General features: G+C 42.6%; 1 protein-coding gene across 4 annotated transcripts in view; it reads right to left on the bottom strand.

Annotated features, from left to right (window-relative positions):
- PHACTR4 (phosphatase and actin regulator 4) overlaps positions 1 to 24,046 on the bottom strand; it is a 163,753-nt gene that overhangs the window by 71,097 nt on the left and 68,610 nt on the right. The window contains exon 1 of one of the 4 annotated variants that reach the window (XM_073616194.1): positions 13,004 to 13,330. The exons of 2 other annotated variants lie outside the window; for them this stretch is intronic. In XM_073616194.1, the coding sequence (XP_073472295.1) occupies positions 13,004 to 13,049 (46 nt within the window). In that variant the 5' untranslated portion in view covers positions 13,050 to 13,330. Of the gene's footprint in view, positions 1 to 10,719; positions 10,848 to 13,003; positions 13,331 to 24,046 lie in introns of those variants that run through there. One more of the 4 variants, XM_073616197.1, reaches the window with a different exon arrangement.

Below are 24,046 nucleotides of genomic sequence, written 5' to 3'. Positions count from 1 at the left end.
GGCATCTTCCCCTCCCAGACGCCAAGGCATCTCTGCGGCTGGATCAGATGAGTATCTTTAAGTTTGCACATACCCATGACCATGGCTAAGATTATGTCACTTAATGTCCACGGCTTAAACTCAAATAGGAAAAGCCATCTTGCGTTAAGGTAACTCAGGCATTCTGGGGCGGACATTATCCTGCTTCAGGAAACGCACTTTAACAAAGGAGATTCCTTCGCTTTCACTTCCAGACAATATCCTTAGGTTTAACAGGCGCTTAACACCCATAAGCGGGCGGGAGTAGCCATCCTTTTCAAGCATGGTTCCCCCTTCACGTGCTCTGAGTGATTTGTTGATCCACGGGGACACTACATTATCTTACGAGGTCAATGGCAAACGCAGGCTATCACTTTATGTACCCTCTATGCCCCCAAAACACCCACCAAATAACTTCCTAACTAAAGTGTTTGCACGTCTGTTCCGGACGCCTAATGAATATCTGATTGTTGGCGGGGATTTTAACTTGTCCCACTCGGTGGTGCTAGATCGCCATTTGTGCTGAACCCTACGGACCCTCAAACTCGAGCCACTAGGGACTCAAAACTATTGTGCCATATTACTAGACGCTATGTCCTATTTGATGCCTGGCGGGCCAACCATCCTGGGGATAGGCAATTCACGTTCTTTACTGCCCCTCACTGCATGCACTCCCTCATTGACTACTTTTTCGTCAATAATGCCAGCCTACATGTTACCAGGGATGCCAAGATCCTACCGATCTCCTGGTCCGACCACACCCCTGTACTTAGGACCCTGGAAATAGGCGCCCTTAATCGCAAACCGTGCCACTAGCAGTTGAATAATTTCCTTCTCCAACACAGCCCCTCCAAAATGGAGCTAGAGTCCACATTACAGCACTACTTCCTTGAAAATGATACCCCCGATATCTCCCCTTCCACTCTCTGGGAGGCCCACAAAGCGGTTCTCAGAGGGCGCTGTATGGCGATCTCCTCGGCCATGAAAAAATATGCGAAAGCCTCTAAATTGCAAGCTGAAAGAGACCTCAGGGCCCTGTAGCTCCGACTACAAACCTCGCCGTCCCTATCTTTCCTAAAAAAATTGTCTGTTGGCGAACAACACTCCGAGACCTTGCAATGAGCCAAGTGGAGAAGGCGATCCTTAGACTGAAACAAATTTACTATGATAAGGGAAACAAAGCCCACTCCCTGTTAGCACGCAAACTGTCGGAACGCTCTCACACGACTACCCCATAGCAAATAAAAAATAGGGGCAGGCTGCCTTCTCTGTCACCCTCAAGACATAGCTCATGCCTTCGAGGAGTTTTACACGGTCCTTTACAGCGACCCTGAGATCCCGCATGACCCCCTCCCCTGACCTGACCGACCGCTTGCACCAGTATCTAGAGCGCAGTGGAATCCCCAGACTTCAGACATTGGACCTCCTTTCCCTAATGCATCTGTCACGGTAGAGGAACTGATGGCCACCATCAAGACCCTGCCTACACATAAATCCCCCGGCCCGGACGGCCTCCCTTATGAATATTACAAATCATTCCTCCCCATTTTCCTACCACATATGTGTAAACTATTCAATGCCTTTCTTCAGCTAACCCCTATTCCCTCAGATATGCAAAGGTCGTTTCTCACGTTGATCCACAAACCTGACAAGGATCCTACCCCTATGCGCTAGTTACAGGCCGATTGCACTCTTAAACTCTGACCTGAAAATCATCACCAAGCTCCTGTCGATGCGTCTAAACCTGATACTGCCCTCCTTGATACATAAGGATCAGGTGGGCTTCGTCCCCCTTCATCAGGCAGGGGACAACACGAGATGGGTTATTGACCTAATAGATGTGGCGAACAGGGACGGCCTAGAAGCTCTAGCTCTCGGACTGGATGCGGAAAAGGTCTTTGACTGCCTTAGCTGGCCTTTCCTGTTCGCCACGTTGAGACACATGGGATTTCGGGGTCCTTCCCTACGGGCTATCCATCACTTATACACTAATCCTACATCCCAGGTTAAGACCCCTTTTGCTCTGTCCTCCCCCTTTCCGATAGCGAATGGGACCCGCTGGGGGTGCCCACTCTCACCGTTACTGTTTGCACTGTGTGGTGAGCCCCTGGTGGCGTCCATTCGTAGAAATCCAGATATCCGTGGGTTCCCAATGCAGGCATAGGGAGCTTAAATTAGCACTTTTCGCAGACGACATCATACTCACCCTGACCCACCCTAGGACCTCACTGCCCAACCTACACACTGAACTCGATCTCTGCAAATTTGTCTCCGGCTGTAAAATAAACGTGACTAACTCGAAGGCTCTCCCTATTAACATCCCAGCAGTAGAAGTTCAACACCTGCAGCAGTGCTTCTCCTACCATATGAAGACGACAGCCCTGAAATATTTGGGGGTTCAGATCACCCCATCTTGTGCCACTTTATACCAAGGTAATTCCCCCACCATGTTCCGATCCATAAGAGACCTTCTACAGACTTTGAAGGTCCACCATATTTCTCTCCTGGGGAGGGTGACCTCTGTGAAGATGACCATCCTCCCCAAACGCCTTTATCTCTTCCAGACACTGCCCATTCCAATTCCATATGCAGACTTGAGGAGACTCCAGGCGGACTTGGTGTGCTTTGTCTGGAACTATAAGAGACATAGAATACCCCGCTCGGTCCTGGCAGCGTCTCGCTCCGATGGGGGGTTGGTGTTTCCTGACTTAAATACTACCAAGCAGCTCAGCTGCGTGCCTTGACCTCCTGGTTTCCCCAACGATCTTACAACAAGTAGACAGAAATTGAAAAGACATGGCTTGCACCCAAACAGCTTGCTCTGGAAAGCAAACGCGGAGGTGGACTGGGGCCGGCTTCTGGGACCTATGCTGCATCTTAGATCGCTCTGGCGCAGACTATCTCGAGCAGCCTGGTTTCGGAGAGGTCTTATTTGACCTCCTTCCTTTATAACCCCAGAATGCTTGCTGGTCTCACACACCAGATGTCTTCGCCCTGGGTGACACGGGATTTATTCCACTTTGGCCACTTGGTGGAGAGGAGATCCCAGAGGCGACCTGGCAGACGATCTGGTCTCAGGCAAAAGCTCTTTTTGCACGCTCTACAAAGAGAATGCTTATAAAATTCTCTACTTTTACCTGACACCAGATGTTCTCCACACTATCTATCCCTCCAGCTCGGCTAGGTGTTGGTGCTGTCAAGAAGCCAAGGGGACCCTATATCACATCTACTGGACCTGCCCCAAGATAGTGCCTTTCTGGATGGAAACACAGCTCTTATTGTCCCACCTTCTGGGAGTACAGGCTCCCAGGACCCCGAAATCATTTCTCTTAGGAGTTTCACCCCTGCAGATTCCCCCAAAAAAAACTGCTTAGGCATGTCCTGACGGCGGCGAGGTGCCAGGTTGCAGATCTGTATACTAGAACAAAAGACAGAGCTGATGGAAAAAATGACAGCCAGATTACAGGACGGACTGGAAATGCATGACAAAGTTTGGGAGCAGTGGCACAGGCGAAAGGATCCACCCTGAGCTGATGGTCGAGCCCTCCTATCTTCCCCCCTCCTTCTTCACCCCCCCCCCCATCTTTCTCTATCCTGCAGTTTTCTTTCTCTTCTTTCCTTAATTATTCTCTGTTTTCTTTTTCTCTTTTTCTGGTTTTGTTGTGTTCTATAGCAGACCCTATTTGATAACTAGCAGTTTTTATATGGAGTCAGCAACGACCCCCTACTGTTTGTTTTATTGTTTACTGTTATTTGACATATGCTGGACCTACTGCCGTTATGCTGAAGTCTGTGTATTACAGTGTCAACTTCTTGCCTATTTATCTGCTGTTATGATTAATAAAAATTATTTGAAAAAAAACAAAAAAACATTTTTTACAGGTTACCTGTTTAGAGTTACAGAGGAGGTCTTGCACTAGAATTATTGCTCTTGGTCTAACGATTGCAGCAACACTTCACATGTGTTGTTTTAACATATGTGGGCGCAACTTGCGTATGCATTCGCTTCTGTGCGCAAGCACGGAGGGAGTGCTTTAAAAAAAAATCCTATTTATTTTACTTTTTTTTTTATTACACTGTCCCTTTATTTTATGTTTTTGATAACTTTTATTCATATTACAAGGAATATAAACACCCCTTGTAATAGAAATAAGCATGACAGGTCCTCCTTTACTTTTACAAGTAAAAGAAAAAAAAATATTTTTTATTTTTTGATATTTTGACTTAAGAAAAAAAAAAAAAAAAAAAAAAAAAAAAGCGCCCCCCCCAAAAACACACACACACACTTGTTTATGCCTGAGAACCGGAAGGGACGTAAAGCAAACGGCCTCACTAGATCGCTTCCGGGTTTGCAGACGGCTCCGGTAAGCTCGAATCCGTCCGCGGGAGCACTTTTATCATGTAGAGAATCGGCGTCAAAATAATGACGTATATTTACTGTGAGAGGTCGGCAAGTGGTTAACGACTACATGGGACGTTTCTGCTGCCCCAATGTAAAAAATGCCATTAAAATAAATAAAAAGGGAAACCATACAGAAGGATATTTATTAGTTTGCTCATATATAGGATTTAAGCTCTAAGGGAGTATTAAAGTGTCACTAAAGGCAAATTTTATTTAGTTTTGGATAGAGGTAAGAGGAATTGAAATACCTGTCAGTTTTTAGGGAAGATTAGGGAGATTCACCCACTCCATTTGTCATGTTTACCGTTATCGAATGTGAAAATCTAAAATTTTGGGTTGACATTGGAACACTAATAGAGGGGAAATTTTTCAATGGGCACACTAGTTCTGGTGACACACTAGTATTCACTCACTTTGGAGGGATTTCCTCTCACTTCCTGTTTTGGCTAAGGGACAGGAAGTGAAGGGAAATCTCCTCAATGTGACACAGAAGGCAAAACATAAATAAAAAACGCCTGACAGGGGTTATAACTCTTCCCTTACGCTATCCAAAATAATAAAAAAAAAAAAGTTTTGCCTTTAGTGACACTTTAAAGTCAAATTCATTCCATTACGTACTGCGTGCATATCCTCAGTCCATCCTTGTAGCTGCTGTTGTATTTCCTGCTTTTCATACCAGCCAGCAGGGGTTGATACATCAGCTTCCTGCCGATTGCAAAACTGAAATCCCTGGATACCATTTGAAAAAAATGCATTCTCCAGGATACTGGCCACTGAAAGGTAGATTTAGTTATGCAGTCTGTCTATTGGTTGCTTTGTTACATTCTATCAGACCTGCTTCTAAAACTGTAATCAGGCAAATGACAGTACAGCCCAGCTAAGTTTGCACCTTCTAGTGGTCAGCTGAGAGGAACAAGCTCATCTATAGGGAGGCAAGGGATGAGCTTTATTCACTCTCATCACTCCTTGCCACTTATCATTCCTCATCAATTACACTCCCTGCTCTCAGTGCATCAGAATGGGTGGCTACATAAGAGGATATTGAGAGAGCAGGAGTTGTACATACAGGTTTAAAAGAAACGCAGATGGGAATCTCTGGAACTATTCTAAGGTAATTACATTTTCTATGGGACACTATACTACACAATACTCCAACAAATTCAGGCCATTGATTGCAACCAAGATTTGTTAATTTGCACACACAAAAAAGTATTTTTCCTAGCAAAATAATTAAAAACCATGTTGCAAAAATGAATACATCCCAATGAAAGTCTTAGGCCCCTTTCACACTGGCTTTCTGATCAGGTCCGCCTGTCAGTTTTTCAGGCGCACCTGATTGGATGCTCCATTCAGCCCTATAAAGCAGCGAATGTCAACGGCGACATGTCTGCTGACACTCGCTGCTATCCGATACGCAAAATCCAGACAGATGAAGACCCCATTTTCCATCTGTCTGGCGGATGGGATTAGATGAAAACTGACAGATGGTCCATTTTCATCCGATCTCCCCATAGAGGAGAGCAGGGCTCTGACAGGTCCGTCTCTGCACAGCGAGTGGAGATGGACCTGTCATCCGCCTGCTCAGCGGGGATCAACGGAACGATCCCTCACTGAGCATAGCAGAGTCTGTCGGGCGCACCGACCCATGTAAAAGTGCCCTTAGGAGCTACGTTTCAGACAACAAAATCCTACTTAACAAGAATTCAACTACAGGTTAGTCTAATTATTCATTAAACAGGTGTCCAGCAGACAGTCGATTATAAAAACGGAGTTACTTAAAGAAAACCCCTTCCCATTTCATGCTGTCAGCAATGGCACCACATGGAAGAAAAATGTCACAAGGCCTGAGAAAGAAAATAATTTCTTTACACAAGAAAGGTGAAGGCTACAAGAAGATCAGCAAAGTTTTACTTATCAGTCAGAATACTGTAGCAAAAGTGATACAAAATTTTAACAAAGATGGAACTGCAACCATCTCACAGAGAAGTCCAGGCTGTCCACAGAAGTTAACACCTCAACGGGAGCGTCTTTTAATGAGAAGGGTTTAAGAAAATTGGCATGCAAGTTCAGTGCAGTTGGCTAAAGTAGCAGAAAGCCAAACTGGGGTGATTGTTTCCCGTGACACAATATGGCATACACTGCAGAGGAATGGCATGCATGGGTGTCGTCCGAAGGAAGCCTCTCCTAAAACCCATGCACAAAAAAAGCCCACCTAGAATTTGCCAGGGCCCATGCTGAAAAAGAAGACAACTGCTGGTACTCTATGCTCTGGAGTGATGAGACCAAGGTAAATGTTTTTTGGAACTGATGGCTTCAAAACTGTATGGAATCACAAAGATGAGGAGTACAAAGAAAAATGCATGGTGCCTACAGTGAAACATGGTGGCAGTGTCCTGTGGGGCTGCATGAGAGCTGTTGGTGTCGGGTAGAGGACCTGCCCAGGGTACTAAGGGGTTTGGTACTGTGCAGGGTTGCACAGTGAAGATCTTGGGAGAGGAAAGGTGGTAAGTATTTGACAATTCTGGCTACACTCGAGTGTTGGGGGTTAAGAGTTATTCCCTTAAAAGGCAGTGGTTCTCAACTCCTGTCCTCAGGGCCCGCTAACAGGCCAGATTTAAAGTATCACCTTGGGGAGATGCAGACTAGAATACTGCAATCACTGAGCAACAAATGATATCACCTGTGATGTATTTCAGTTATCTTGCAAACCTGGCCTGTTAGTGGGTTCTGAGGACAGGAGTTGAAAAACCACTGCCTTAAGCCTTTACCTAAAAAGAGATCAGGTTGCCGTAAATCTAACCATAAAGAATTACTGTTTGCAATGATATACGTACATGGGGCAGGTTTGATTATTACATACCCAAGTTCTGTTTTACAGTGCTACACAGTTGTGCTTCACCGTTTTTTACAATACAAGCCTTGTAATTAAACAATTTACTGAACATAAGGCACTCTTAATGGAGCAGATATCTTATATTAGTGTTTGTTAAAGTGGAATTCCAGCCTAAACTTACTAGCCTTAAAAAAGTGTGCCCTCCCTCCTAACACCTATTCTAACTAACCCGTGCAAGAAAGATGTTTTCTGGCCGCTCCGGTCATGTCACAACCCCTGTGTCAGCCAGAGATATCTGCAGGGAAGAGGAAAGAGCACTGACAATGGCCAGCGAAGCCTGGAGTGGTGACATCACCCATAGGCTTTCAAAGGCCCATCCATTGTCAGCAATCCCTTTTCTCCCCTGCAGCTGCGCTGGCTGATACAGAGGAGCTGAATCACATGACCGTAGCGGCCTGAAAATAGGTCATTTACTTTTTTTTTTTTTTACATAGGTATTAGGTGGGTGGAAAAACTGTTTTAAGCCTTTTTAAGCGTAAGCAAAATGCCACTTTAATCTAGTGTTTAAGCTACTATTCTCTATAAGTGAACCTCGGCCTAGACTTTGCAGACTTAAGCATTTACATATTCTGAACAAGGCAGAAGAGAATTTTAAAGCTGAACTCTGGTATAAGAAAGTATTGTTCAAATACAAAATGGAATAAAATGGAATAAGTATTTTTTTTTCTTTTTTTTTTTTGTTTTAAGTAAAAGACACAAGTATTTCTACTTGAATCTTGGTGTGTTTGGTGTATTATTGTGAAAAAAAAATAACAGCAGCATTATGTGTACATAAATTAACAAATGCAAAAACAGATGCAGTGAAAACAATTTAGTGAAATAAGTCCAGATACAAGAACAACTTAGTGAAACAAGTCCAAATAAAAAGAAATTCAAATATACAAACCACAAATCCTTTTCCGCCTGTGTGTTCATTGCCCTAAACATAAAAAAGGCCTAACAGATGCCCATGACCTTATATCTCTAAGCAGATCATAGTATGCTTTTGCAGGTAAATATGGCACACTCCAATCTCCTCTCCATCCTCCTGATCCACCGGACCTCCGCTGTGCCCCTTCCCTTTCTAATACTCAATAAGGTAAGAGAAAATCACCTCCAACTCCACCAATATTTTAACCTTCCTGGAGGTATTCCCGAGTGTGGCTTGGGGTTAAATTTCAGTACCATTAGCGGTAACCCCGAGCCATACTCGGGATTCCATTGCAGAATCCTGGCCCAGGTTACTTACGTTGTCACCAGTATCCTGCGATGTCCCCCCCGCTGGATCATCAGCGTGATGCTCTGTGTTCCCTGCTCCATTCCCTGTGAGCGTTGCGACGCATGAGGCGGAGTCCGACGGTAAATTCAAAAAGTACAAAAACATAACACATACAATACACTGTAATCTTACAGATTACATTACTGTATCAAATCATTTCACATCCCTTTTGTCCCTAGTGCCTTGTCCAGTGCCCTGCCTGCACGTTTATATTATATATACTGTTCTTTCTGCCTGGAAACTTGATTGTCCATGGCATCCAAAAAATCTCTTTACGTCAAAAGTGGTTTTAGACCAGCTAGAAAACAGTGATAGTAAATTAGAACACTTGTAGAATTGAGCGATAGTGAATCGTGGCGAAATTCATTTTTCTATTTTTTTATTATTTATATTTATTAAAATTTTGTGTTTCAAACTTTATCATACCTGGGACGTCTACTAGACTCTTGTTTGAACCGATTTAAGTGTGTTATTACTAAGAATTACAGTCCTACAATATAAAACACCAAATTTCTATGCAAAATAAGGTACTGCTTTGAGATTCAAAAATCTGACAAACATACCGCCAGGGAAGCTAAACCTTGCTCATCCTCTGTTTCTCACCACAGGCTCAGGCAACAAGAACCATCTCCATGGTGTAGTATTTTATTAAAAAAATAAAAATAAAAGCATTTGTATTAAAAGTCATCATAAAAGCATTAGAAACACTCTCACATAAAAAAAATCATAGTACTTCCAGGTGTCCCCAGTGTCTGATGTTTTATGTCGGAATGTGTCAAACGTTTTAGGCCCCGCTGAGCAGACGGATGGCTGGTCTGTGTCCGCTGTGCTTATGCAGAGCAGACAGCCCGCTCTACTCTATGGGCGGTCAGATGTTAAACGGACCGACTGTCAGTTTACACATAACTGCCATCAAATCAGCATGATGGATAGGTTCGGATGTTGGCGGGTGTAAACTGGCACAAGTCAGTTTACACCCGCCAGTCCATAGAGAAAATTGGAGGGTCCGGTTTCATTCCTTAAGGCTCAATTCACACCTATGCATGTTGCTTTTGAGCGTTTTTGGAGTTTTTTTTGTCATGCTTGCCACGTTTTTGAGCAGCGTTTTTGTAGCGTTTTTGCCGCGTTTTGCGTTTTTTTTTTTTTTTTTTCAGTTTACAGTTCAAAAACGCTGTAAAAACGCTGCAAAAACGGTGCACTTGCGTTTTTGATGCTGGTCCATTGAATTCTATTACATGCAAAACGCTGCATTTTGCATGAAAAAAAGTCCCTGACCCTTTCCAAAAATGCAGAGGTACAAAAAGGCATTGATGTGAACATGTTCCAAAAATTTCCATGCATTTCTGCAAAATGCATCAAAAGACGCGCTAGTGTGAATGGAGCCTCAGAAAGCAGCCACAGCCTGGGTAGAAAAACCACCTGGCAGCATTCTGTACAGAAGGACCTTTCCTCTCAGTGGCCCCTCTGCTGAGGTTTGGGGCTTATTTACATGGGCACTCAGCCCTGTGCAGTGGCCAGAGCTCTGTTTATGTTTTGTATCCACCACTTCGCTCCATGAAGGCAGCCCATAAAAGTTGAATTGGTACGCCATAGCTGTGCAGGCTCACTCACAGCCAAACACATCAGGAGCATGGACCCCATCCAGGCTCACACAACTATCCCTGCATCCCTGTCAAACTTGACTGTGCGGATCCGTAGAGACGATATGTACCTTTTATTGGGTGGCCTGCACAGAGCTCAGTGGTGGAAAAAGAGTAAACAAACAGTTGTGGACGCTGCATGGTGCTGAACGCCTATGTGAATGAGCTCTTAACCTGTCCTCTACCAATTCAGAGCTACAGCTTTCCAATCAGCAAAAAGCATGAGCCTTATTGATTGCAGAGCTAAAGATCTGACTGAACAAGAAGCGCCAGACCTCTGCAGATTGACCACTACTTCCACACAGAAAGAAAGGGTTCTTTTGTAAAGCATGCTGGCATGGGACAAGTTTTTCTGATTAGGCTGTGGCTACTTTCTAAAAGAAACAAAGGCTTTGTACACCTTTAGTTCATCAGGGAAAAATGCACCAAAACAGAAAGCTGTAAATCCAGCCTTAAAGTTACATTGGTTAAAAAATGTAAGTGGTTTTAAAGCCTTAACATTTTTTACCTTAAAGTGGTTGTAAACCGCACACATGAAATATGAACAAAGCACATCCCTCTTTAGTGTGTACTTGTCTCAAGAGCACCAAGTTTCATTTCTGTCCATTGCTCTGTTCCTCTATCTGCATTAATCACTTTGGACATGTTTTCCTGAAACCAAAAGGTAAAAAGGTGACAGGGGAGGGATCTCCAGCACACAACCTGTGATTAAAAGCCTCAGCTCTGTTCCTGTCTGCTGTGTGAAGGTGTGTGTGTGTGTGTCTTGCCTCCAATTAGCTCACAGAGCTTTCCTCACTGCGCTCTGTGGAGTGCGACTTCAGCTCTTCCCCCCCTTCTTTTCCTGACAACTCAGCTAAGCTTTATAATTCTGAACTTTAAACTGATGTAAGTAAGAGAAGGCTATGGATGAAAAGAGAAGGCTACAGACAAACAGGTACAACTTATGTAGGAGGATTTGTTTCATCTCTGTGTATCACCTGAGGCCCATCACTCCACTGGGTATATGTAAGGGTTTACAACCACTTTAATGCATTCCTTGCATCAAGGTAAAAATTGTTTAGGCAGCAGTAACCCCGCTCACCCCCTCTCATTCTATCCACCATTGTGCCTGTCAGCAGCAGCTCTCTCCCTTCACTTCCTAGTCTCACAGGCTTTGCTGAGGCAGCAATCAAAGCAGGTGACAAGGGAGCGGGGACGATGTAGCCAGCAAGGCTCAGGAGTGAGCCTGCACGAGCCTGCTCCAAGAAGCACCAGCAGGGGAACGGAGAAGAGGGGGTTCGGGACCACTCTGTGCAATTCCATGAGTATAGATAGGCAAGTATAAATCTGTTTTTCTTCTTTTTTTTGCCTGCTAAATTGCATTTACAATTACTTTAAAGGGGAGTTCCACAGATGTTTTCATCTTTCCTCAATCCCGCAAGTTATAACAACATTGGGCATTTTTTCCCCCTAGCTTTGTTTACCCTGTTGCTTCTTTGTTCTTCCTTTTTCAGGCGCCGCTGCGAGGTATGTCATATCCTGCGGCGCCTCTGTTCCTGGGAAATGTGTGTCATCATTCCCAGGAGTCAGTGGGCATCGCTGCCCGTTATCATTGCGTTATTTCCAAACAGGAAATTACGCGATGTAAGGCGGTGCTAAGTGCCATTTTGCTGCCTATTGTCGAGCTTACATTTGGTTGCCATGACAATGGGGTGGGACCTTCCTATGATGCTGCCGTTGTGATAGCAACGAGAGACACAATCATGCGCCGCGCCTTATGCTTACGCACAAGATCCGGAGGTGCATGCACCGATTCATGGAAGAAAACACTTGTGGGCTTCACATGCCCACAACTAAGATGGGAGTGCACTCCAGGCAGAATATAAGGCTTAATGTGCATGGGACGTTTTTACAACCTCTCCTGAACGATTTAACTTGACAGATAGTAACCAACGTTTAAAATGTCCTGTATGCTGCGTTTACATGCCGCGTTTTTAAAAAATAGCCCAAAATGAAAATGCCTATAAATTAAACGCATCTAAAGCACAAGTTACCACGTGTACAAGCTGTTACAGGCATTTGGCGTTTGAAATGCCTCTGAACATCTGTCCTGAAGGCATTTTTTTTGCGTTCCAAAAAATGCTTCTAAATTCAACGACTATAAACGACCCTGTGTACATATACCGATAAGATAACAGTGGAGAGTTCAGGGGCTGCTGAAAAAAAAACGCCCAACTACTCCTAAACGTCCGTTTACCAGCAGCAGTGTACATGAGGCCTTAAGGTTAATTATTTCAAAAGATATGCTATAATACAGCATCCAGTCATAAATCGGCTATTAGTAACATAAAGCTAAATGAACATCAAAACATAACATTTATAAATAACATTTATTTTTTAAAAATAAAAATGTTTACGGCTGGAGCTCTGCCTTAACTATACAAGCTACAAGTGCAATTCTAAAGTCTGCAAATTAGATACACTTGAAAAACAAACAGAACAAAAACATGGCACTAACAAAAATCCCCGTATACCAGAGAAGGAATTTTGCAAGTAAATATTAGCATGTACATTTCACACACGCACTGTATACATAGTAAGTATTAAAAATGATTCAGAGATTATAAAATAAAGTAAGCAAAATTATACGGCATAATAAAATAGTATTGCTTGTTAAAATTATACTGTTCATTTACACAAACCATATAACACATATGGCATGCATTCTAAAACCGATCTTACAAGCATAACAACAATAACTTCACCAATAGTGCCTCACAAGGATTAATTGACCCTATTGCATTTGTACTCACCCCTCAGGGCCGGAACCACAGGCCGGGAGAAAAGTGCTTGCCCCATTGACACTGCCTGAAAACACTCAAGGGTCCCCCTTTAAGGTAGGACAGAGGATAATTAAATGCCCCCCCGGGGCAGGGGCATGTGTAGAGACAAGCAGGGCTTTATACTGAGCAAAGCAACCGAGACGTACATACATACACTGGGAATTTAACACCACTACCGCCCTCTTAACTGTTTCCACACCCTTCCTCTGCAACAAACAGGATTAACAGGATCCCGGACATAATTATCACTTTTTCCTTTAGCAGAAACAACACCAGCTAAATCAAGAATCGAGATTCTACAATCTGACAAAGTATTGCAGCTCTTTTAAAACATCTGGGGAGTTGCTAAGAGTAAATAATTAATTTAAACGCCTCCATATGAAACCTGCGCAGCTCCTGACTTTCTGCAGCCACTCCCCACAATACTTCACATTTCTTTAATACCATTTCCTCTGACAAAAAAAAACTCATCAAGTCTCAGCTCTTCTGCCTTTACCAGCTCTGAAAGCAGATGAGCTCTGTATCGTTTCCTTCTTTTACCGGTTTCAGTGATTTCTCCAATTGTATATTACCTATCTGCCCTTCCTTCTACATAGCGCTTCTTCACTAACCCACTTTCCACCTGCTATAAAAGTCTGCCTCTACATACAACTATTCCCAATATTTTCTAGTATTTCAGTTAACCAAGACTGGGTTCACACTGCTGCCCTGTGCCAATGCACGCTCTAGAGAGCACGTTACTGAAACATTTAAAGAGATGTTTTCTGCCACAATGCCATTCATTCTTAAAGCAGAACTCAAAGTTCCTCTAGAAAAATACCAGTGCACTTCCTGGTATTGGAGGGTGCCTACAGCCTGACAGCTGTATATCTACAGAGCGAATCTAAAGCTCAGCCAACTCAGACTCTGGGTCTTAGGAGATCTGGAGTGACATTTGACGATGTACCTTCTGTGACGTTCATTGTTCCCATTGCTGGAGGCTCTAATATAAGGAAGTAAAGCCCTGCCCTCTACCAAGATGGCCATCTCTACACAAACAGTGCATAACAAGGCATGCTAAGACATCAATAGGAAAAGATCAGCTTCAGAGAGAACATAGGCAATACTGGTGGCTACTCTCTTGCCAAACATGTTATACTTACCTGCTCTGTGTAGTGGTTATGCACAGAGCAGCCCAAATCCTCCTCTTCTCAGGTCGCACGCTAGAGCTCCTGGCCCCTCCCCCCCGCCTCCACAGCATGCAGCTTGCTATGGGGGCACCTGAGCCGAGCAACTGCTCTGTGTGTCTATTCGGACACGGAGCTGTGGCTCGGCCCTGCCCCCTCTCCTTATTGGCCTGACTGATTGATAGCAGCAGGAGTCCCAGACAACTGAGACTCACATGCGACATCGCTGGATCGATATGGGGCTCAGGCAAGTATTAGGGGGCTGCTGCACACAGAAGGTTTTTTATCTTAATGCATACAATACATTAAGATAAAAAAATCTTCTGACTTTAGAACCACTTTACAAAACTCATTTAAATGAATGTACTGCCTTAACACAACATGTGTTTAAACACAATACAAAATGTATGAACTCAAAATTACACTCACTCTATGGCTACAACTAACATTTCAATAACCTATTACCTTACTTAACCACTTCCAGGCCAGCGATGTACACTTCAAGTGGTTGTGCAGCTTCAATCATTAACTCTGGCGGTCAGCTCTCTTGTAAAAAGCCATCCTAATGGCTAACTAGTTGCTGGATTGCCTTTACAAGCAGATGGAGGGGACGTCCCCCTCCGCTCGCTGCCTTCCACAATGTTCTCTGGCTCTTTTGCCCCACTGGGAGACCCGCCGGCAGGTCGGAAAACGGAACAAAGCCTAGATCGGCTTTGACTGGCTCTCGGCTATGGTAACCAGGAAGCAATGACCTGAAATTACTATCGGTTTACCCGGATATCAGCAGCAACATTTAAAAACAAAAAACATTCAAAAACAATGATCATGGCGTTTTGAATGCTTTTAAGGGCAAAAGGAGGGATTTAGTCTTATAGACCCCAGATCTCTCCGTAAAGAGTACCTGTCACAAGTATGTTTACATTCCTTGTGACAGCAATAAAAGTGATTAAAAAAAATTTACAGCAACGGTGTAAGAAGGAAAAAATGATATAATTATATATATACCTGTATATATCTCAATTAGTATAAATTATATATATATATATATATATATATATATATATATAATATATATATATCACTGCGAACATCAGATCAGGGGCAGTAGTTCTAGCACTAGACCTCCTCTGTAAATCTAAAGCTAGTAACATATAACAGGCTTTTAAAGCGTCGCTTATGAATAGTAACATTTGTGTCGCTTGTCACCATTGCACGGGCGTGTGCAATTTTAAAGCGTGACACGTTTGGCATCTATTTACTCGGCGTAACATCATCTTTTATATATTTTACCACAAACCAAACTGCAGCCGGACATATGTGAACCTAGCCTAAAGGAGTAATAGCAATGACCTTTACTAGCCTCAGGTAACATGGTCCCCATTCTCTCTCTGTCATCTGCAACATGTCTACAGTCTCTAGCTATTTCAGTAGCATGCTTTCAGTCTCTGAGCATCTTGTCCTTTATTAGGTCTACAGTCTCTGGACAGTATCCTTTGACATAACATATACTAAACATTATATATGGTCCTATGGTGATTTCAGGGGCTCCCATCACAACAGCAATCACCGCTACATGAATGGCATCAATACACTCTTTATGAGAGAAGCTATAAAAGCAGTCCTGACTAAACATTAGGAGTAAAACCGTCCATTGCACACCTATAATTTATAAGTTCCATAAAGCTGGGCTTTAAGACAGACAAGAAAAAAAACTTTTTTCTTCTCAAAGATGGACATGAAATCCATTTGTGATTTTTTTTTTTTTTATGGGGTTCCCTACCAGCACTTTTTGCTCTCTTCTCTCCATGTGCCACCATAGGAAGCCGCTTCCTATGGCGGCGCATGTGTGGATTCAGCTCTGCTCCCCACTCTCTGCTCACAGGATTTGACTGACAACAGCAAAAGCCAATGGTTCCCACTGCTGCCTCTCTGGTCAGTGAATGCAGGGAGAGGAGAGAGCTAATACAGGTGGGTGCAGGCACTAGATCGAATGAGGACTCAGGTAAGTATTTAGGAAGGGGACAATACAAATACTGGGAAACCTTTTACCTTAATGTAGGGAATGCATTATGGTAAAAAGATGTCCTGGCTTGAGAACCACTTTACATTTTTGGCCTTCATGCAAAATGCTGTGTGTGGCAGACAGCTAACATTGCTCAACACCCAGAGGACACCCCACAGTGAAGTGCAGTGGTAGCATCATATTGCAGGCAGGCATGCATTTCTTTGAAATGGGGGAATAAAGATTTAGGACAGGGTGGATGAGTCAAATGCAGGGCAATTGTTAATGAAAACTTGTCCTCTAAATAGCGTAGAGGTTACACTGGAGAGGTTAAAAACCTTCAATGTCTTAGAATCGCCCATTTAAAACACAGATCCTAAAGTGGACCTGAGCTCTGTCCACGCTAGGCAATGCAATAGGCCAATTTTAACACCGTCCTCCCCAGCAGCATCCATCCATTGGGAGTAAAGGAAATTTCTCTGTATACAGCAAGTGTAACAATTTTAGTTCACACGGGGCTATACAGTTAGGAAGTGGCAGCTGGTGCTCCATTGTGAGGGGGGTTGCAGAAAACAAACTATCCGCCAGCCTCCCCCGTCGCTCGCTCGTCTGTTCACCAGCCCCGCACATACCCCTGTAGCGAAGGACACGGCCGCATCTGGGCAAATTTGAAGCCGCAAAATGCGGGAAGACGCGTAACCGCCCTGAATCAAGTCAAACGGTCCAGTGTGCCTGCCAGAACAAGCTGATCATGAAGGGAAGCCACCAGGGAAGCGGGACCGAAGACCAGGGGAGCTGAGCCGAAGTGTCAGGCGCCCCTCCTTATGTGACAGCACTGATTGGCCTTGTGAGTCACATTCCCCATCACACAGGGTACTTCCTGAAGCTCCTAGTGCTGAACAAAGTGGCGGGGGAGTGAAGGAAAGAGAAGGATGGAAAGAAAGGGATGGAAGGATGGTGGATTCAACCTGTTGCTTTGCCCCAAATAGACAGAACATATTAGCTGTAAACCAACTGAGAATCTGTGGCGAGACTTGAAAGAAAATGTTCTCCACTGTCGATCCCCATTTTACCTAACAAAGCCAGAGCAATTCTGAAAGAACAATGTGGGGAAAATGCTTAAAAAAAAAAAAATTGTTATTTTGGATAAAGTAATGGTGAGTTATAACCCCCATTTGTTTTATTGGCTTTTTTTGCCATCTGTGCCACATTGGGGGGGTTACCTTCAAAATGACAGCATAACAGCTGTCATGCTGATGTCATTTTAACCTCCCTGGCAGTATGATTATGTCGGATTTTAGGTGCTGAAAGTGGTACAAATTATTTTGCATGGAAATTTGGTGTTTTTATATTGTAGGCCTGTAATTCTTAGCAATAACACACTTATATCTGTCCAAACCAGAGTCTAGTAGACATCCCGGGTGTGATAAAATTTGAAACACAAAATCATAAATTATATTATAATAAATAACTATAAATAATTATACCAAATAATATAATAATAATAATAATAATAATAATAATAATAATAATAATAATACATATGCAATAATGTAATCAAATCAAAAACACTGAAATTTGCTCAGTTGCAGAATTGTTGCTGTCATTACTTTTCAGTACTTGATGACGGATCTCCCCACAAATCACTATCGCTCAATTCTGCGAGTGATTCTAATTTATTATCGCTGTTTTCTAGCTGCTCTAAAATCACTTTTGATGTAAAGGGACAGTTTTGGTTGCTATGGACAATCTCCAGTTTCCAGGCAGAAAGAACAGTTTTTATAATATAAAACTGCATACAGGACACTGGAGGAGAAACCACTAGGGCCAAAAGGGAGGTGAAATAATTACATACAGTAATGTAATCTGTAAGATTACAGTATACTGTATGTATAGTTTGTTTTTCACTTTTTGAATTTGGCGCCGTTCTCTGCCCCCGTGCATCGCAACGCTCGCAGGGAACGGAGCCCGGCTCCATGATAGACCGAGAGGAGGACGAGCTGCTCACACTGCGGGGAGACATCGCAGGATCCAGGGGACAAGGTAAGTAAGATTTTCCTGGATCCTGCGATGCGATCCCGAGTCTGGCTCGGGGTTACCGCTCTTGGTACTGAAATTCCACCCCAAGTCAGACTCGGGATTACCGCCAGGGGGGTTAAAGAAACAGTCCCAGTGCAATTTTTTCTTCTTACCAATAAATATTATGGTTCTACACTATGGAGATTTCTTCTGCTTCTATCCTATGAGCATTTAAATGAGAAATACCATCTAACCCTGTGGAGAAAAATCTGAACCAGCCAAGATGGAGAGATCTAAAGTCCTGTTTAACCTCCTGTATTTATATAGTGGAGTCCAACTCAGGAGAGGGCACATCCACTTGTGCACTGTGGTGGGATTTATCACACACTGGATGGAGTAGGTTCACGGTGAAGACTGCACTATTTACTGTGAACGTATAATTATACAGGACCTTTTTTCTAGATTGTTTCACGAAGATAATCATATTTGTTTTGGACATTTGCTATTTTTACACATGTGCAACCTATTTGCATTTCTATTCGCACTGTTTAAAATATTGGATGTGCACATGCGTTATTTATGTTTTATTAATCATGCATTTTTCAATGATCTATTGAATTTATGTGGTGATTGATATATAGATTATATTATAATATATATATACACACACACACACACACACACATATATATACACACCAGCAAATATCACAACCAATGGGTATATATACACACAACGCCCCATGTATGTGCGTGTGTTATGTATGTATATGTACAGTTGTGCTCATAGGTTTACATACCCTGGCAGGATTTATGATTTCTTGGCCATTTTTCAGAGAATATGAATAACACAAAAACCTCTTTCACTCATGGTTAGTGTTTTGGCTGAAGCCATTTATTATTATCAATCAACTGTGTTTACTCTTTTTAAATCATAACAGAAACTACCCAAGTGACCCTGATCAAACGTTTACATACCCTGGTGATTTTGGCCTGATAACATGCACACAAGTTGACACGGGTTTGAATGGCTATTAAAAAAATAACCATCCTCACCTGTGATCTGCTTGCTTGTAATTAGTGTGTGTGTATAAAAGATCAATGAGTTTCTGGACTCCTGACAGACCCTTGCATCTTTCATCCAGTGCTGCACTGACGTTTCTGGATTCTGAGTCATGGGGAAAGCAAAAGAATGGTCAAAGGATCTGCCGGAAAAGGTAGTTGAACTGTACAAAGCAGGAAAGGGATATAAAAAGATATCCAAGGAATTTAGAATACGAATACGGAGGGTTCAAACTCAAGAGGTTGAAAATGAGGGGTTCTGTTGAAACCAAACCACGGTCAGGTAGACCAACTAAAATTTCAGCCACAACTGCCAGGAAAATGCAAAAAACCCACAAATAACTTCAGGTGAAATACAGGACTCTCTGAAAACATGTGGTGTGGCCGTTTCAAGATGCACAATAAGGAGGCAGGTGGTCTGCATGGTCGAGTCGCCAGAAGAAAGCCATTACTATGCAAATGTCACAAAGTATCCCACTTACAAATACGCCAAACAGCACAGAGACAAGCCTCAAACCTTCTGGCACAAAGTAATTGGAGTGATGAAACCAAAATTTAGCTTTTTGGCCACAACCAAAAACGCTTCATTTGGAGAGGAGTCAACAAGGCCTATGATGAAAGGTACACCATTCCTACTGTGAAACACGGAGGTGGATCACTGATGTTTTGGGGGATGTGTGAGCTACAAAAGGCACAGGAAATTTGGTCAAAATTTATGGAAAGATGAATGCAGTATGTTATCAAAAAATACTGGAGGAACATTTGCATTCATCAGCCAGGAAGCTGCACACAGGACGTACTTGGACATTCCAACATGACAATGATCCAAAACAAAAGGCCAAATCGACCCGTCATTGGCTACAGCAGAATACACCAGAATAAAGTGAAGGTTCTAGAGTGGCCATCTCAGTCTCCTGACCTCAATATCATTGAGCCACTCTGGGTAGACCTCAAACATGCAGTTCATGCAAGACAGCCCAAGAATTTACAGGAACTGGAGGCTTTTTGCCAAGAGGAATGGGCAGCTTTACCATCTGAGAAGATAAAGAGCCTCATCCTCAAATACCGCAAAAGACTTTAAGCTGTCACTGATGTTAAAGGGGGCAATACACAGTATTAAGAACTTGAGTATGTAAACTTTTGATCAGGGTCATTTGGGTAGTTTCTGTTATGATTTAAAAAGAGTAAACACGGCTGATTGATAATAAATGGCTTCAGCCAAATACTAACCATGCGTGAAAGGAAAGTTTGTGTTATCATTCATATTCTCTGAAAAATGGCCAAGAAATAATAAATTCTGCCAAGGTATGTAAACTTATGAGCACAACTGTAAATATACATAACACACACACATACATACATGGTGCGTTGTATATATACCCATTGGTTGTTATATTTGCTGGAAATTGATATTTGTTAAGCACTTCACTATACCTATACTTTATTTCTTCCCACCTGCCTAAAACTTTTGCACAATACTGTAAATAAACAGTATATTTTTCTCTACAAACCTCTGAGCAAACATTTCACAGAACTTGAGCTGGCATAAGGGGTTTCTTAATGACTCATGTGATTCACAACATAATCCTCCCTCTCTCTGACACCAACCTATGCTTTCATAGTATGAGCTATTCTTTCCAAGTACGACACCTTGTTCTTACTACTACAAGGAAGTACAAGCTGAAACACTACGTACTCCACAACACAAATTCCAATATTTCAAATAGGACAATAAAAAAACATTCAATTTTTTTCCCTGGTGGAAAAAAAGCATAATGGAAACTGACATTGAAAATACTCTTTGTAAAAACGTGTAATTGCTACTTTTTTTTCTTAGAACATGAGGCATTTAAAGTGGATTTCCCAGTTGACCAGCCATTTAAAACCAGAGAAAGGCTAAATATCCCAACAATACTTAAAAGATAATGGACAAGAAACCTGCAATCCACAAAAAATGATCACAATAAAAATTGTATCCATACTTTCATATACTATACATATTTATCTGTTAATAGTGCCAACTTATCTTGAACACAAGTAAAGTGATAATGCTAGTTTCCTGGCTATCATGCTGCCCCTCTTGCTTTAATAATTCAGTCAATGACATGGAACATGCATGTCCCTGTGGATTTACTTTAAAGAAACAGAAAGAAATAACAAACGGTCCCCATGCATATGTTGTGCTATACTGCTCTCTTGTGGACTGTGAGAAACATGCAATATCTAGATGGGGAAAAAAAAAGGAACTGTTCATGTGTACAATATAAACAGGATTTTTGACTTACCTGTGAAATCTTTTTTTTGGAGTACATTACAGGACACAGGATCAGAGTCTAAAGCCTATTTTTGGACAAAAACTGTACTGATTAAAACAAAAAATCTTACAATCTGGTATTGATCAAGAACTTGTTTATCCCTTCGGAGAATTTCAGACAAAAGCTGTGTACGAACGATCAGATTATTGTATGATCGCTTCGAAAGTGATATACTGATCGTGTGTACGGGGCTTTAGACCATGGGTTATGCACCTGTCTTCAGATGATTGGACATTAGCACGCGAAAGTTATAAAGTTATAAAGCACCTTTCACACTGCCCTGCTGTGGTTTCCCCGCAGCTCACTCAGTTTTCGTGTGGGTTACCCGAAATTCCCCAGTAGACTATTAGATCAGGCATATGTGGTGAATGGGGCAAATGCCCTCTTTTGGCTTTTGGGACAGTGAACGGGTTGAGTATAACCCTTTAAACTTCTCTTCTGGGACAGGGTCAATAATCTGCAAGAGGAGCAGCTTGAGAGCATAATAAAGATCATCTGCTTTTTTGGGGAGGGCAGTAAATTTGTCGGCATAAAGCAGGGTGGAGGCAGAGCCTAAAATCCTAGTTTTAGTCCCTGGATACAGTGCTTCGGACCTAATCACTGAAACGTCCTCGACTCACTGTGGGAAGGGTTATTCCCAGACTCAGCCAGTGTGTACGGCAGCCAGACTTGCTTCTGATGATGGGGCAAGCATGAAAAAGGTCTGGTGATCGGCACCCAAGCAGTGCTCTCAGCCTCTGCCAGAACACAACGGTCAAGGGTTTTGCCACCAAGTACGAAGTCATATTTTGCGAAGGGGTCAAATACTTATTTCACTCATTAAAATGCAAATCAATTTATAACTTTTTTGAAATGAGTTTTTCTGGATATTTTTGTATATATTCTGTCTCTCACTGTTAAAATAAACCTACCATTAAAATTAGAGACTGATCATTTCTCCCTCACTGTAATGCCCTGTATACACGATAGGATTTTCTGATGGAAAATGTGTGATAGGACCTTGTTGTCGGAAATTCCGACCGTGTGTAGGCTCCATCACACATTTTCCATAGGAATTTCCGACACACAAAGTTTGAGAGCTTGCTATAAAATTTTTCGACAAAATCCGTTGTCGGAAATTCCAATCATGTGTACACAAATCCGACACACAAAGTGCCATGCATGCTCATAATAAATTAAGAAACGAAAGCTATTGGCTACTGCCCCGTTTATAGTCCCGACGTACGTGTTTTACATCACCGCGCTCAGAACGATCGGATTTTCCGACAACTTTGTGTGAGCGTGTGTATGCAAGACAAGTTTGAGCCAACATCCGTAGGAAAAAATCCATGGATTTTGTTGTCGGAATGTCCGATCAATGTCCGACCATGTGTACAGGGTATAAGAGTCAAAGTCGTCACCAAAGGGCATCCTCATAAGGCCTACACAGAAGTTCCACAGATCAACACTTGAGCCAAAGGATCCTTCACATGCACAGAAAGGGGGACTAACCCTGAATATTTGGTGAAATGTATCTGCTAAGCCACCAAAAAGTACTGCAAGGCTATGAACAAGAGCCATTGAGGTTGGAGCGCATTTAATGTATCATAATGGATCCAGGGTTCTGAGTCATGTTTTTGAACCAGACAGCCTAGATCTAATAGGAAGATATGGTCGCAACAGAAGGTTGAAAAGCAGCACTAGCCAAAAAGAGAACAAGACCTCAAAGAGGGCTTCTAACCTTTTCAGAGGAGCCTTAATGGCGGGCACATCCTTAACAGGGGCAGTTACTGTAAGGTTTTGCTAAGCCAGGAAATAGATGGGTCCAGGATTGTGAATGATCATTTCTTTAGGAAGAGGGATCCCACTTGCAGCCCCTGTGGTCTGAAGTCTCTAAAAGGGTGAATGCCTATCCATAAGTTCAGACATAGTGGCTGAGAACTGCTCCCTGGATAAACAGGATGAGGACGGTGTGCCAGAGGGAGATAGGGAGGACACTGAGGTAGGCAGATCGGGGAAAGCAGCCAGGACTAACAAAATCAGGACCCTTTGATGAGATGATACAGTAAGCTGAGTGTGAGCTGACAAAGGGCCTGCTGACCCATTCCTATTGTGTCTATGGTAGAAGATCCTTGAAGAAAATATAATAAATGGGAAACATTTTAATAAAAAGGAAAGAGAACAAGTCTGTTCACTAAAGGACAATCGTAAAAAAGCGACGTTTGCTAGAAGTGGGAGGGGTTATAGTAGTGCTGTCCTTACAGCTTTGTTTGCCAGTGTTTAATCACCTAAAATGCATCTACATAACCCATGGTCTAAGACTCAGATGCTGTGTCCTGTGATGTAGAATTAGAAAAATATTTTTCTTGAAACCTACATATAGTCAACTACCTCCAAATTCCATTTTTTGTGGGGTTTTTGTGGGTTTTTTGCTGTTGTCATAGGACTTCCTGTTAGAGGGCCACTGTGTT

The sequence above is a fragment of the Aquarana catesbeiana genome, linkage group LG02, assembly GCF_042186555.1.
Source record: "Aquarana catesbeiana isolate 2022-GZ linkage group LG02, ASM4218655v1, whole genome shotgun sequence".
NCBI lineage: Eukaryota > Metazoa > Chordata > Amphibia > Anura > Ranidae > Aquarana > Aquarana catesbeiana.
The sequence above is the reverse complement of the archived record's forward strand: the minus strand, read 5'-3'. Positions and strand labels throughout refer to the sequence as shown.